The sequence below is a fragment of the Fibroporia radiculosa genome (genome assembly GCF_000313525.1).
Source record: "Fibroporia radiculosa TFFH 294 genomic supercontigs, scaffold5148, whole genome shotgun sequence".
NCBI classification, from domain to species: Eukaryota; Fungi; Basidiomycota; class Agaricomycetes; order Polyporales; family Fibroporiaceae; genus Fibroporia; species Fibroporia radiculosa.
The window spans coordinates 47,505-58,806 of record NW_012133416.1 but is presented as its reverse complement, the minus strand read 5'-3'; the positions used below and the strand labels follow the sequence as shown (position 1 = coordinate 58,806).

General features: G+C 50.1%; 4 protein-coding genes across 4 annotated transcripts; 1 reads left to right on the top strand and 3 right to left on the bottom strand.

Moving 5' to 3' along the window:
- Positions 1-884: 884 nt before the first annotated feature.
- Positions 885-3,797, bottom strand: FIBRA_05735 (uncharacterized protein; the record flags this gene model as incomplete). The annotated part of the gene is made up of 17 exons (XM_012327490.1): positions 885-988; positions 1,042-1,126; positions 1,181-1,302; positions 1,343-1,422; positions 1,474-1,535; positions 1,589-1,684; positions 1,736-1,802; positions 1,854-1,901; positions 1,950-2,061; positions 2,129-2,158; positions 2,215-2,404; positions 2,462-2,589; positions 2,654-2,766; positions 2,817-2,955; positions 3,011-3,024; positions 3,076-3,364; positions 3,419-3,797. The coding sequence occupies 17 exons, from the start codon at positions 3,795-3,797 to the stop codon at positions 885-887; spliced, it is 2,058 nt and encodes a 685-aa protein (XP_012182880.1).
- A 481-nt stretch (positions 3,798-4,278) lies between these two features.
- On the top strand, positions 4,279-8,102 carry FIBRA_05734 (uncharacterized protein; the record flags this gene model as incomplete). Its single annotated transcript, XM_012327489.1, has 18 exons — positions 4,279-4,739; positions 4,820-5,025; positions 5,081-5,213; positions 5,264-5,274; positions 5,336-5,347; positions 5,398-5,449; positions 5,506-5,653; positions 5,706-5,753; positions 5,809-5,896; positions 5,965-6,004; positions 6,062-6,140; positions 6,195-6,348; positions 6,403-6,414; positions 6,469-7,056; positions 7,131-7,378; positions 7,442-7,662; positions 7,724-7,847; positions 7,899-8,102. 18 exons carry the CDS (start codon positions 4,279-4,281, stop codon positions 8,100-8,102), a joined length of 2,829 nt encoding a protein of 942 aa, XP_012182879.1.
- Positions 8,103-8,302: 200 nt separating this feature from the next.
- Positions 8,303-9,051, bottom strand: FIBRA_05733 (uncharacterized protein; the record flags this gene model as incomplete). Its single annotated transcript, XM_012327488.1, has 3 exons — positions 8,303-8,313; positions 8,369-8,471; positions 8,527-9,051. The coding sequence occupies 3 exons, from the start codon at positions 9,049-9,051 to the stop codon at positions 8,303-8,305; spliced, it is 639 nt and encodes a 212-aa protein (XP_012182878.1).
- Positions 9,052-9,544: 493 nt separating this feature from the next.
- FIBRA_05732 (uncharacterized protein) lies at positions 9,545-11,119 on the bottom strand (the record flags this gene model as incomplete). Its single annotated transcript, XM_012327487.1, has 1 exon — positions 9,545-11,119. The coding sequence occupies one exon, from the start codon at positions 11,117-11,119 to the stop codon at positions 9,545-9,547; it is 1,575 nt and encodes a 524-aa protein (XP_012182877.1).
- Between the last annotated feature and the right edge of the window lie 183 nt (positions 11,120-11,302).

Here is an 11,302-nt window from a genome sequence, read left to right as displayed (position 1 = left end):
GATCAGTGATGTACATGAAACAGGTTTCACTGGGTTGTATCAGTGATGAGAATGAAACGTGATGAAGATGAAACAGGATGTAAGTAAAAACATGATGTAGGTGAAACGTGATAGATATAAAACACTGATGTAGATGAAACACATCAGACTGATGGGATCAGTTGTATAGTACAGGGTCAACAACAAATAGTTAGGAAAAGAAAGAAACCCCCCTCCTGAAGCTGTAACAGTTGAATCAGTGATGAGTATGAAATGGTTTCACTGGGTTGTATCAGTGATGAAGATGAAATGCGTTGTAGGTGAAATGCAATATAAGTAAAACATGATATTGGTGAAACATGATGAAGATGAAATGTGATATATATGAAACACAATAGATATGAAACAGTGATGGAGATGAAATGCACTAAATGATGCAGATGATCATTGTAGTACAGGGTCAATCAACAAATAGTAAGAAAAGAAGAATAACCCCTCCTTGAGACTGTAACACTACATGCTACATGAAGTCAGCCTTACCCCTGCTGCTGAAAACCATACACAAGCACAGGTAAGCTACTAGTACAATTGTAAATCACAAATATACACTCCATATTTGGTAGTGGCACCAAGCTGCACAGTGCTTCTGTGACTCAGACCACATCCTTCCTCAATAGGCTGCCTATGTATATCTACACATTCTACATGGCCTATCTGTGCCATGAACTTGTTGGTGACTGCTATGTAAATTTGGGTTTTTCCTGATATGGGGCAGGTAGCAAGGTAGTAGGTACCATCTCTCCAAAGAGAGAGATCCAGTGTATTTGTTTCAAGCAAGGATTTACACAAAAGCACTGACAAAGTGTTAGTTAAAGATGAAAATATTGGTACATCACAGTAGCCTGCTAGGGATTTCCATTTAAATCAGGCGTGGACGATAGTTGACGTGCTACAAATTCGGTTATCACGGGCATTGCTTTCGTTATAAGCAGGATTGCTTTTGTTTCGTCTGTCAATCGCTTCGTCAGCCTCGGCCGATTTGAACGTAGGGGGACAACGGACCTGTCCGAACAATACTACCATGCTTTTTTGACAGCACCGCATCCCGGAAGATGCTGTGATTCGAAGGGACGATAACCAAAGAGTTCTGAAGAACTTTTGGCCTCAATGTATGTATCAAGCCACATTAGAATAATTTTACCTTATAATACCACTTGCGAAGATTGGATTGATCACTTGGTATAAATGGCACATGATGATTACCAACGACTTGAACAACAGCATTCACACATTGCATGATATTCGCCGCTATGTGGCCCACAACTAGATTGAGAAGTAGCATGAGCTTTGACGGCTGACGTACATCGCTGACGCATCAATTCCGTAAGAGCTGCACATCCAGGTCCATGCCCCACCAGCACAACTCGCCGAGCCGCTGACAGTCTACAGTACAACATCAGCATCGGGCAACAATAAGGGCGAAATTTAGCTTACTGAATATAATTGTCCCATAGGTAAACCATCGCATCTCCTGCTGGACTATCCGGATTACGCGTCTAGGTGATATGATGAGCAGGAAATAAGCCGAGGCAGGCAGAGCACGAATCACTTTAGTCTTCGCAAAAGGCTTAGGGTAAACATTGACGTCCAACAAAGCATATCCGGCACCCTTTGCCCAACCAATCAACTCTTTCGAAAAATCGACCTAACCCGGCAAACATCAAAGCCAAGCAAGTTACACGGAAAACGCTGTTACCAAGTACGAGTGCTCCAGGCGAACATTGCAGTGGGTGACTGAGTCCAATTCTACTCTTAGGTTTCCGCTACGAGGGAGGGCGTTAGCAGGCACAACAAATATCATGAAGATAACCCACAATTCATGCACGAAAACTACCAGCGTTTCATTTTCCATAATGTCAGATCTATAAAGTATCAGGGCACGGACAAGTAGCGAGTATATGGATCCTCACGTGCAGGTCACCTGCCCACTGAATCGCTCAATGAGACCTTGCGACATCAGAGGCACTTCCAGCATGCTGTGTGTTCTAAACAAGTAGTCCTGTCTGTGTGCCTTAAGCAATTCTGTTGTCATACACGTAACAGAGTGGCTTCAGATCACCAATCGATATGATTCCAAATAGCAATTTACCAGGTATGGAGAATGAGATTGGCTCCATTTCTGCACATCAGAATAGACATTAGCAACAATCAGCAGATTATGACCAAGAATTAGACCTTCGATCGGCTCACAAGCCTTAGGATCGACGTTCTTCCAATATTTGCTCTGTTCTCTTGCGACATGCCAGATAGTCTCTGTCGCAACTTCCGAGGCGACCATGGGTTCTAATTGAGGAGGGACTTCGCCAAGAATAACTCGGGCCACAGCTAGCGCAGACACAGAGATTGCATCGAGATTGTACCCGCCCTATAGTCAAGAAGCGTCTGAGTACTCGAAGCGTAAAGTAAACATTGTAGAGCGCACTTCAAGGGCGACCACAAGTTTGCCGCTTGCAAGCGAAGAAAGCATATGCGTCATGTGAGCATAACCCGCGGGGGATACATGACATTCCCCCAACGTATCACCCTCCGCAGCATCAAATCCTGCAGAGACTGTCATAGAGCGCACACTGGGTCAACGCTATGCAGCACCAGCAGCAAACTGACGCAAACATACTGATGACAAGCTCTGGAGCAAATTCTAGCGCTATGGGCATAACGACTTTCTGAAAAGCGAGGATGTAGTCCGCATCCCCCATGCCCTTTTCTGGCCACGGGATATTTACGGAACTGCAGAAGGGTCTCAAAGATTGTGAGAATGAATACTGTGGATCACATACTAGCCAAGGCCTGCCCCAGTACCACACGATACCATGCTGCCAAAAGGTCCGTTTGGGTAGTAAAAACCCCCCTCATAGCGATGAAGTGAGACATAGAGTACGGAAGGATCATCGTAGAACGCGCGCTGTGTCCCATTCCCTGGTTTTGAGACACAATCACTTCAATGAAATCACAATTTACACCGCACACTGACCATGATGAACATCCCTAGAGAACAAATCAGTTAACCCTCATAATTAGTGTAGGTATTTGGCACACCAATCTAGAATCATGACCCTCTTGAGAGCCGTTCTCAGCTGCACTACTTTTGTAGCTATTGAGACGTTGTTGAAGAAACAGAAGCCCATATGTTCATCTGGCTCAGCGTGGTGTCCCGGGGGGCGTACAATTGCGAATGATTTCTTAACCTCGCCACGCGCTACCGCAAGAGCCGCTTCTATGACTCCTCCCGCACTGATTTGTGCACAATATGGGGTGCTCTGGTGCACGTAAAGGGAGAGCTCTTCATAGTAGGATGCGGAGTCTACTATGTCTTGCTCGGTCATGCCTAGATCATCCAACAATTATCAACTATACCTTGCTGGAAGACCGAGAGACTGACAGTGTACTGAGAGCACCTTGTCCCAAAGTGCTTCGCTATGTACGAGTAAGGCTTCTTCGCGAAGGACAGGTCTAATTGGAAGGCGCCTCATTCTTGCGAGACATTTTTCTTCCTTGAGGATGTCGAAGATGCGCTTGATGCGCTCTGGTTGTTCTTCGTGATGGCCATGAGAGCGCCTATGCATCATCATTTTTGATGAGTAAACATAACCCACTTCAATGTCAGAAGGAGTAAGCACGGGCGGAAGGGAGGAGGCACGAGCCACCGGCTCTGATCGCGCGGCTGCAGCGGATGTGGAAGCCTGGTCAAAATCGACCTCCTGGGCTACCTGGATGTCGACGTTATCTACATCCATCAGCTGTGCGTCCGAGTTGGCCATGGGGCACCGTTGCACTTCGTACTTGCTTGGGATTGATGTGCAGGCGTGATATTTGCAGCCACTGGTGTTGGATCGGAGTATATGTCACGTTGTAACAGATCCAAGATCGCGACTGTCACGCACGCGACCGACTCCGCGCTGTCGGAAGAGACACTGCGACAGACTGGGAGCCTCTCCGAGTTTACATGTTCGTGTCTAAGAAAAGACATCAATGAATCTCACTCCATTCTCCAGTACGGGTAGTACGCTCAGGCTGTCGGACTGGTCGCACTCAAACTAGTGCCTAAAAGAACACACCGATCCCGCAGTCTCCGGCAGCCGTCTAGAGCCGATCCCATGCGGGCGCCTCCCGTGCGCCCCGTTGAAACGCGACTCTAGGTCTTTTATTCGCGCGTGCACGTCGAGCCTGACCAGACAGGTCTGTCCTTCCCTACCTTCCTCCCATCTCTGTACTGCCTGGGCCACAGGCCCGCCTCTTGCGATGGAGAAAACGTTGCCCATCCATACTCCGCCATCTCCAAGGTCTACCAGAGGTGGCGCCGTCAGGTTTGCTAAGTTTGTCTACCTTGCTGCGTTCCTAGGGACTGCTGCGTATATTTTGTCTGAAGCATACGGATTCTATTACGCGGTCCATAAGACAGCTCCTCCTCACGTAGCCGCTGCCCTCGCACGTTGCCGTTCTCTCAGTTTACCCGCTGGTCCTGCTCCAAATTTCCACCACCGCAAGGAGTCGGATCGTTTCGTCCCTGGCACAAAACCACATCTGCTCAAAAATGCTAGGATCTGGACCGGTGCAGACAATGGCACCGAAGTCATTCACGCCGACGTCCTCCTCGATAAGGGCTTGATTAAGGGCATTGGGCACGTCAGTCGTTCCTCCCTCCAAGCGTACAAAGACGACCTCGTTGTCATCGACGTGAAGGGCGCTTGGGTCACCCCAGGGTGCGTATGTGATCCACTTCATACACGGATGAGCTCCTCACTTGCATTTCTGTTGGTCCATCTTCGTTCGACGCGTATAGTATCGTTGACTTGCACTCGCACATCGGTGACTCGTCCAGTCCTGCCCTAGAAGGCGCGAGTGGAGACGAGAATTCTATCCAGGGCCCGATTCAGCCCTGGCTCAGATCTCTGGATGGACTCAATACCCACGATGAGTCGTATGCACTCTCCATCTCAGGTGGTGTCACGACTGCGCTCGTCTTGCCGGGTTCCGCCAATGCTATCGGTGAACCAGTCCCTGCAAGCCTCTGAATCTCTGACTGATGTCCGCGCATCTATAGGTGGACAAGGGTTCACAATCAAACTCCGCAAAACGTCAGAACGTACTCCGAGTTCCATGCTACTTGAACCACCTTTCCAAATCAACTCTTCTTTCTTGGAAACCGCAGAACGACCCAGATGGCGTCAGATGAAGTGAGTCGTTCTAAGCCGTAAATATTTATTCAAGGCTGATCGTCCTATAGACATGCCTGTGGTATGATGATACACTCTGCGCTAGATTCGTTACTGATACCCATGTCATGGCTGGATTGCAGGAGAGAACCCGAGTAGGTCGTCTGTTTGCCTGATTCTGTAGCAACACTTGACGCTCTGACAGGCCGAGTATACGACTTCACTCGGATGGATACTGTATGGGCATTCCGCGAGGCGTGAGCAACACCTTCTACCTGTTCTACTCATGTCATGTTTAACCTATTGGATATAGGTACAACAAAGCGAGACAAATCAAGGAGTCGCAAGATGCCTATTGTGCTGATGCGCTTGCTGGTAACCATGCTGTTCTGGGCAACACGCCATTCCCGGAAGACCTCCAGTGGGAGGCACTCGTGGATGTTCTCCGAGGAAGAGTCAAGGTGGCTTTCCACCAGCGAGTGGTTTATTAAGTCGTATTCACGATGTGTGCAGGTGCAAGTCCATTGTTACGAGACCGTGGACCTGGACGACATCGTGCGGGTAAGCAGTAAAATCATGAGATCGTTGTGCATGCTGAGAACGGACTGTCTGCTAGTTGACGAACGAGTTCCAATTCCCCATCGCTGCTTTCCATCACGCCCATGAAGCATATTTGGTGCCTGACACACTGAAGAAGGCCTACGGTATACATTCTTCTGGATAATCGTACCAGTGTCTTTGCGTTGCTCATGTACTCTGCACTTCATAACAGATCATCCCCCTGCGGTCGCCATGTTTGCTACGCATGCAAGGTGAGTAGCACCGATTTTATGAACTTCATGAAAGAAGATTGACTTGTTGCTGCCCAGGTACAAGCGCGAGGCCTACCGAGGCTCTGAGTTTGCTCCCAGAATTCTTGCACAGAATGGATTAAGCGTTGTCATGAAGGTTGGTAAGCCATGATCGAATCGGAGGACCTGCCGCTTTAACTTGTATATATAGAGCGATCATCCCGTGCTCGACTCTAGGCATCTCCTGTATGAGGCTCAGCAAGCATATGTGTATGGGCTACCGGAGAACTTGGCTATTGCTGCTGTTACTAGTACATCAGCCGAAATTATGGGCATGGGCCATCGTGTTGGTTATATTAAAGAAGGTGCGTCCCTAAAAAACATCGACAATCCTTTCAGTTACTCATTGTCATACTCAGGCTGGGATGCCGGTGTGTAGTAGTAGTTAACTGGGCTTGATGCGGCGACCGCTGACATATCTGTAGATTTGGTAATCTGGGACAGCCATCCTCTCGCCCTTGGCGCGACACCGAAACAAGTGTTCATTGATGGCATTCCTCAGCTGGAGAACCCATATGTTATTGGCAAGCCCTCGTCGTTCCAACAGAAGCCACGCGTCCCCAACTTCGACAAAGAGGCTGCGGATGCAATTAAATACGAGGGCCTTCCCCCACTGGAGCCTAAGAAGGCTGACTCCGATGTCGTTCTATTCACAAACGTCAAGAACGTGTTCAGGCGTGAAGGAGGTGAAGTTCGTGAGGCTTCTATTGGTCAAGATGAACATGGCGTGGTAGTGGTGGAAAACGGCTCCATCACATGCTCCGGAAAATATGCCGCCTGCATCACTCCGTCGCTCCTCGCGGACGCTCAGGTTATCGACACTCGCGGTGGTTCTGTTGCGCCTGGGTTGGCCACCTTCGGTGCTCCACTTGGCCTAGAAGAAATCGCGGGAGAATCGTCGACCAAAGATGGCAACGTATATGATCCTCTCCTTCAGACCGTTCCGTCTGTTGTTGGTGGAAATGGTGCACTCATTCGTGCCGCGGACGGCCTTCAATTTGGTGGGCGCGATAGTCTGTGAGCACACTACATCCATTTTAGAGATGATTGATGTGAATGTGATTGCCCAGCCTTGCGTATCGCGCAGGTGTGACCAAAGCTATTACCGCTCCAGAGCATAGCGGTTTCTTCGCAGGTCTCAGCACATCATTCTATACCGGCGCTCTCAACAAACTTGAAGAAGGTGCAGTGATTCAGAATGTGAACGCTGTGCACGTCACCGTCAGACACTTTGGCGGCGCGCCGAGTATTAGCACTCAGATTGCGGCCCTCAGAAGACTACTAACCGAGTCAGTCGAGGGTGAAGCCGGAAAGTGGTTCAAGGATGTCAGCGAGGTGAAAAAGCGAGAGTTCTCAGCTATATGTATGATGGCTGCTGACCTAGTGGTGCATTGATAGGGAAAAGTTACTCTGGCAGTCGAAGCAGATAGCGCGGACGTCATCGCTACATTGATAGTTCTGAAAAAAGAAGTGGAGGCAAAGTTCGGCAGCACAGTGAAGATGACCATAACCGGCGCACTCGAGGCACACATTCTTGCTCAAGAGCTGGCCGAGGCCAACGTCGGCATCATCCAAGTCCCCACCCGACCATTCCCTACTACATGGGAACGACTCCGGATGTAAGTCAGGGTATTTGAGGAATCATGGCATAATTCTAAATTGCCCGTGTCTACAATACAGCCTTCCCGGAAACCCTCTAACCGAGCAAAGCTCCCTTGCTGTACTGCTCTCTCACAATGTTACTGTGGGTATTGGTATCGAAGAATCGTGGAGCGCTCGCAACACTCGCTTCGACATCGGCTGGGTATGTACATTCTCTCTCCAAAATAGCTTGTCACAGCTGATAAAATATCAGGCTGCTTTGGAAGCCGGGGGCCTCATCTCGAAAGAGCAAGCAATCGCCCTCGGCTCAACGAACGTCGAGACGCTGCTGGGTGGTGAAGTCGAGGCTGAGGGTCTGCACGACATGGTAGTCACCGAAGGGGGTGACTTGCTGGATCTCGAGAGCAAGGTCATTGCGATCATTTCCCCGAGACGTAGCCTGGTTCACCTGCTATAGGCTTAGCTGATTTGCTGTACTTATTTAAATCAGTCGAACTCGTAAATATTTGCCCTGGCCTCTTTTTTCACATTTGCGATGGGTGAATTGAGGAGCTCGTTCACCGCAGAAAATTTTACTTAGGATAGAGTTGCAGAGTGCAGACGTAAATGAATGAATGAATTTGCAAGTACAAGCATCTATCCAACTCATCTACCGTCTCATACCGATTCTGGAACATATTTTGAGCCCACGCGGAACACATGCCCGAAAAACAAGGCACTCACGTTGCAGGAGGTTGTTCAGCCTCGTCACCCGCGATGCAACGCTCAAATCAAGGGTCTTGTCGCCAAAGTCAACAACGATACCGCCCAACACCGACGGGTTGATCTAGTGCCGACCGTCCGTCACGATCCGCAGATGCGCCCAACACTGCAGCACGTACCTTGTTTTCCACTTTCACCGACTTGGCCTGCTGGGCCGCCTGCGACTGCTTGAGAGACGCCTCTAAGCGCGTCTGCACCTCCTTCGGCAGCGGCGCCGCGGACGTGATGGTCACGGTTAGCTCGCCCTTGTGCTGCGCCACGAGCTCGTTGAAGCCCTCGATGACGCCCTGCGCTTCCCCCAAGCGGCCGTTGTCCGAGAGGACGACGAACAGGTTTTTCGTGACCTCCGACACGGGCTCCTTCTTCGCACCCGTGCCCTCTGCCGCGGCATACAGCGCAGCTAGCCCTGCGTAGCGGTCCTTGACCGAGAGCGTCGGGTTCGACACGAACGTGCTGAGCTCCGGGCTCGCTTTGATAGAGCTGGCGATCGTGTTCAGCTCGCTCTGCACCTTGTTGAGAGCCTGCGGCGACTTTGAGAGGGCGGCGTTAAAGACGGCATTTGAGTATTTGAGGGCAATGGTGCTGGCTGCTCGTCGGCCAATGCCAACGGAGAGCGCTGCTGAGCGGGAGGCAGAGAGCAACATGGTGTGCAAGGACAAAGCGTTGGGAGAGAGCGTTGGAAGGCCTTGCCAGTTGTCGCCCGTCACCGCTGTCCCGACTTCTCACCCGGCCTCGGAATATTCCGGCTTTACGCGGCAATACTACATAACAGACTTATAATAGCATTAGATGGTTTTACACGATTAATGCTACCCGCGATAAAAACCGCCAGTGCAGCTTATTAACCTTTATTGTACACTATTTACGATACAAAAGTCGTTACGAGTCGTCAGTGAGCAAACGATGCATTACGCCAAGGGTGCTAGGGTAATCTAGATGGCAAGGGAATGTGGGCGGTAAGTCAGTATCTGATAGGTATGTCTATGCAGACGTAGCGGCATTGGGATAATGCAGTGAATCCAATGACGCAGTAAAGTAGATGATGCATGCATAACGTGAGCTGTGAGAGAAAATGCAGGATACGATGCGACAGCGAACCGGAGAATACATACTTACAAAACGTCCATGTCGTTATATCTACGATGCATTCTCTTCTGAAAATTGATGCTCCACTATTGGCGCAGGCGCTGACGAAGATGGATGTCGACTATGTCTTTGCGACGGTAGCCGGGACGAGGGCGACGATGGTGAGGGTGTCACGAAAGACCCGCCTGTTGTGGGGGACAACTCCGACGATGATGGTGGCCGTGAATGTTGGAATGACCATCTCCGTGGGAGCGTCTCACCAAGTGTCGACGTCGTAGTCGCACTCGAAAACATGCTTGGCTGTTCGCTGTTGGCACTAACGGGCGTCAAGGCGCCAACGTCTGTGGCCGGCGGAGTAGGGTTTCCAGGGCGGATAAGAAAGAATTGAGATGAACCCGGTGTAGTCCCACTCGAGTCCTGACCCTTCTCAGCGTCCTCCTTTCCGAACATGAAATTGCTGTCTTTGCTTGTCAAGGCTCTGTCACCTTTCCTGCGTCTCTTTCCGCAGCACAGCACGTCTGTGACGAGGCGCCAGAGGCCAAGATTGACAAGAATGTTGAAAAACATCACGAGGACGGCGATCGAGAATATGACCGCAGCGACAATGCCAATGGCCGTGCGCGGGATGGCCATTAAAGCCAAACTTTCCGCAAATGCAATGAAGAGCCCTGAACAAACCACACGCACGATAGCGAGGAAGCCCTGGAGGATATCGGCATGGCGTGTCCGGTAGGGTTTGAGGATAATCAGCGAGACTAGCAGTACAATTTCCACGATGAGACAAAGAATGGATTGGACAAGACCGTGTGCGTGTCCGAATGCTGTAATCATCGATTTGGCAATGACGGCGAGGAGGAGAACGACGATGTAATAGATACGCTCCTGACGGAAAGGTGAGACGAGAGGTGTCAAAGACAATGATGATGGGATGGCCTCGTTTGAACGACGTAGTACACCGCGGAGGACTAGCCACAGCGAAGGGAAAACCAACGCCATGAGAATCACGAGCGTAATCACGGATAATAGGACAGAAAGCCACGAATCTTTGAGCGTCCACTGATAAAAGGCAAAGACGGTGATAGGCAGGATAGTTATGAGCGCAGCCCGAAGGCCCCACGCACGCGCGAATGGCAGATAACCAAACTGCAACCCCGGCAGATAGCCGATATATCTTTTGCCCCAGATCCTACGGCTTGCGTAGAAGTATAAGAGGTATCCCAAACCTAGTATTGCAGATACGATAGCCGCATATATAAGAGCAACCAGAAATATTGTCATAAACGCATCAGCGGTGGCAATGCCAATAGTGTTCACGTATATGGGTATGCCAGCTTGCAAAACGTCTGTTGAATCCGAAGTGACAATAGCGACACCACCATCTGAAACAAGAGTGGACGCGTTCCGGACTGATGTCGCGATGAGACTTTGTGCCCCGGGGTCGACTAAGTCGATCTGTGGTAGACTGGAGAACCTCGACAACACAGAAGTCGAGACCGCAAAGGACGACGCTGAAGGAGAATTGTACGGACTCAGCTTCCGGTTGACATACTGAACAGCGCCACCACTGCTAGCGTCCTGCGAGTTGCCACCGGTCAGGTCGCGCATGTTGTTGATCGAATTCTGCATAGGGGACGTCGGTGATTGCGAGAATAGCCCAAGAACCCATGAGAAGTTGAGTGAGAAGGCAGTGTATGCCGACGGGTAATTGAGACCCAAAAGGCCGGAGACTGCAATAGTCTGAAACAAGTAGAGAAGGTCGAGTAGACGGATGGGCGCCAGGGCAAGTGCATCTCCAACCAGAGATTTCCA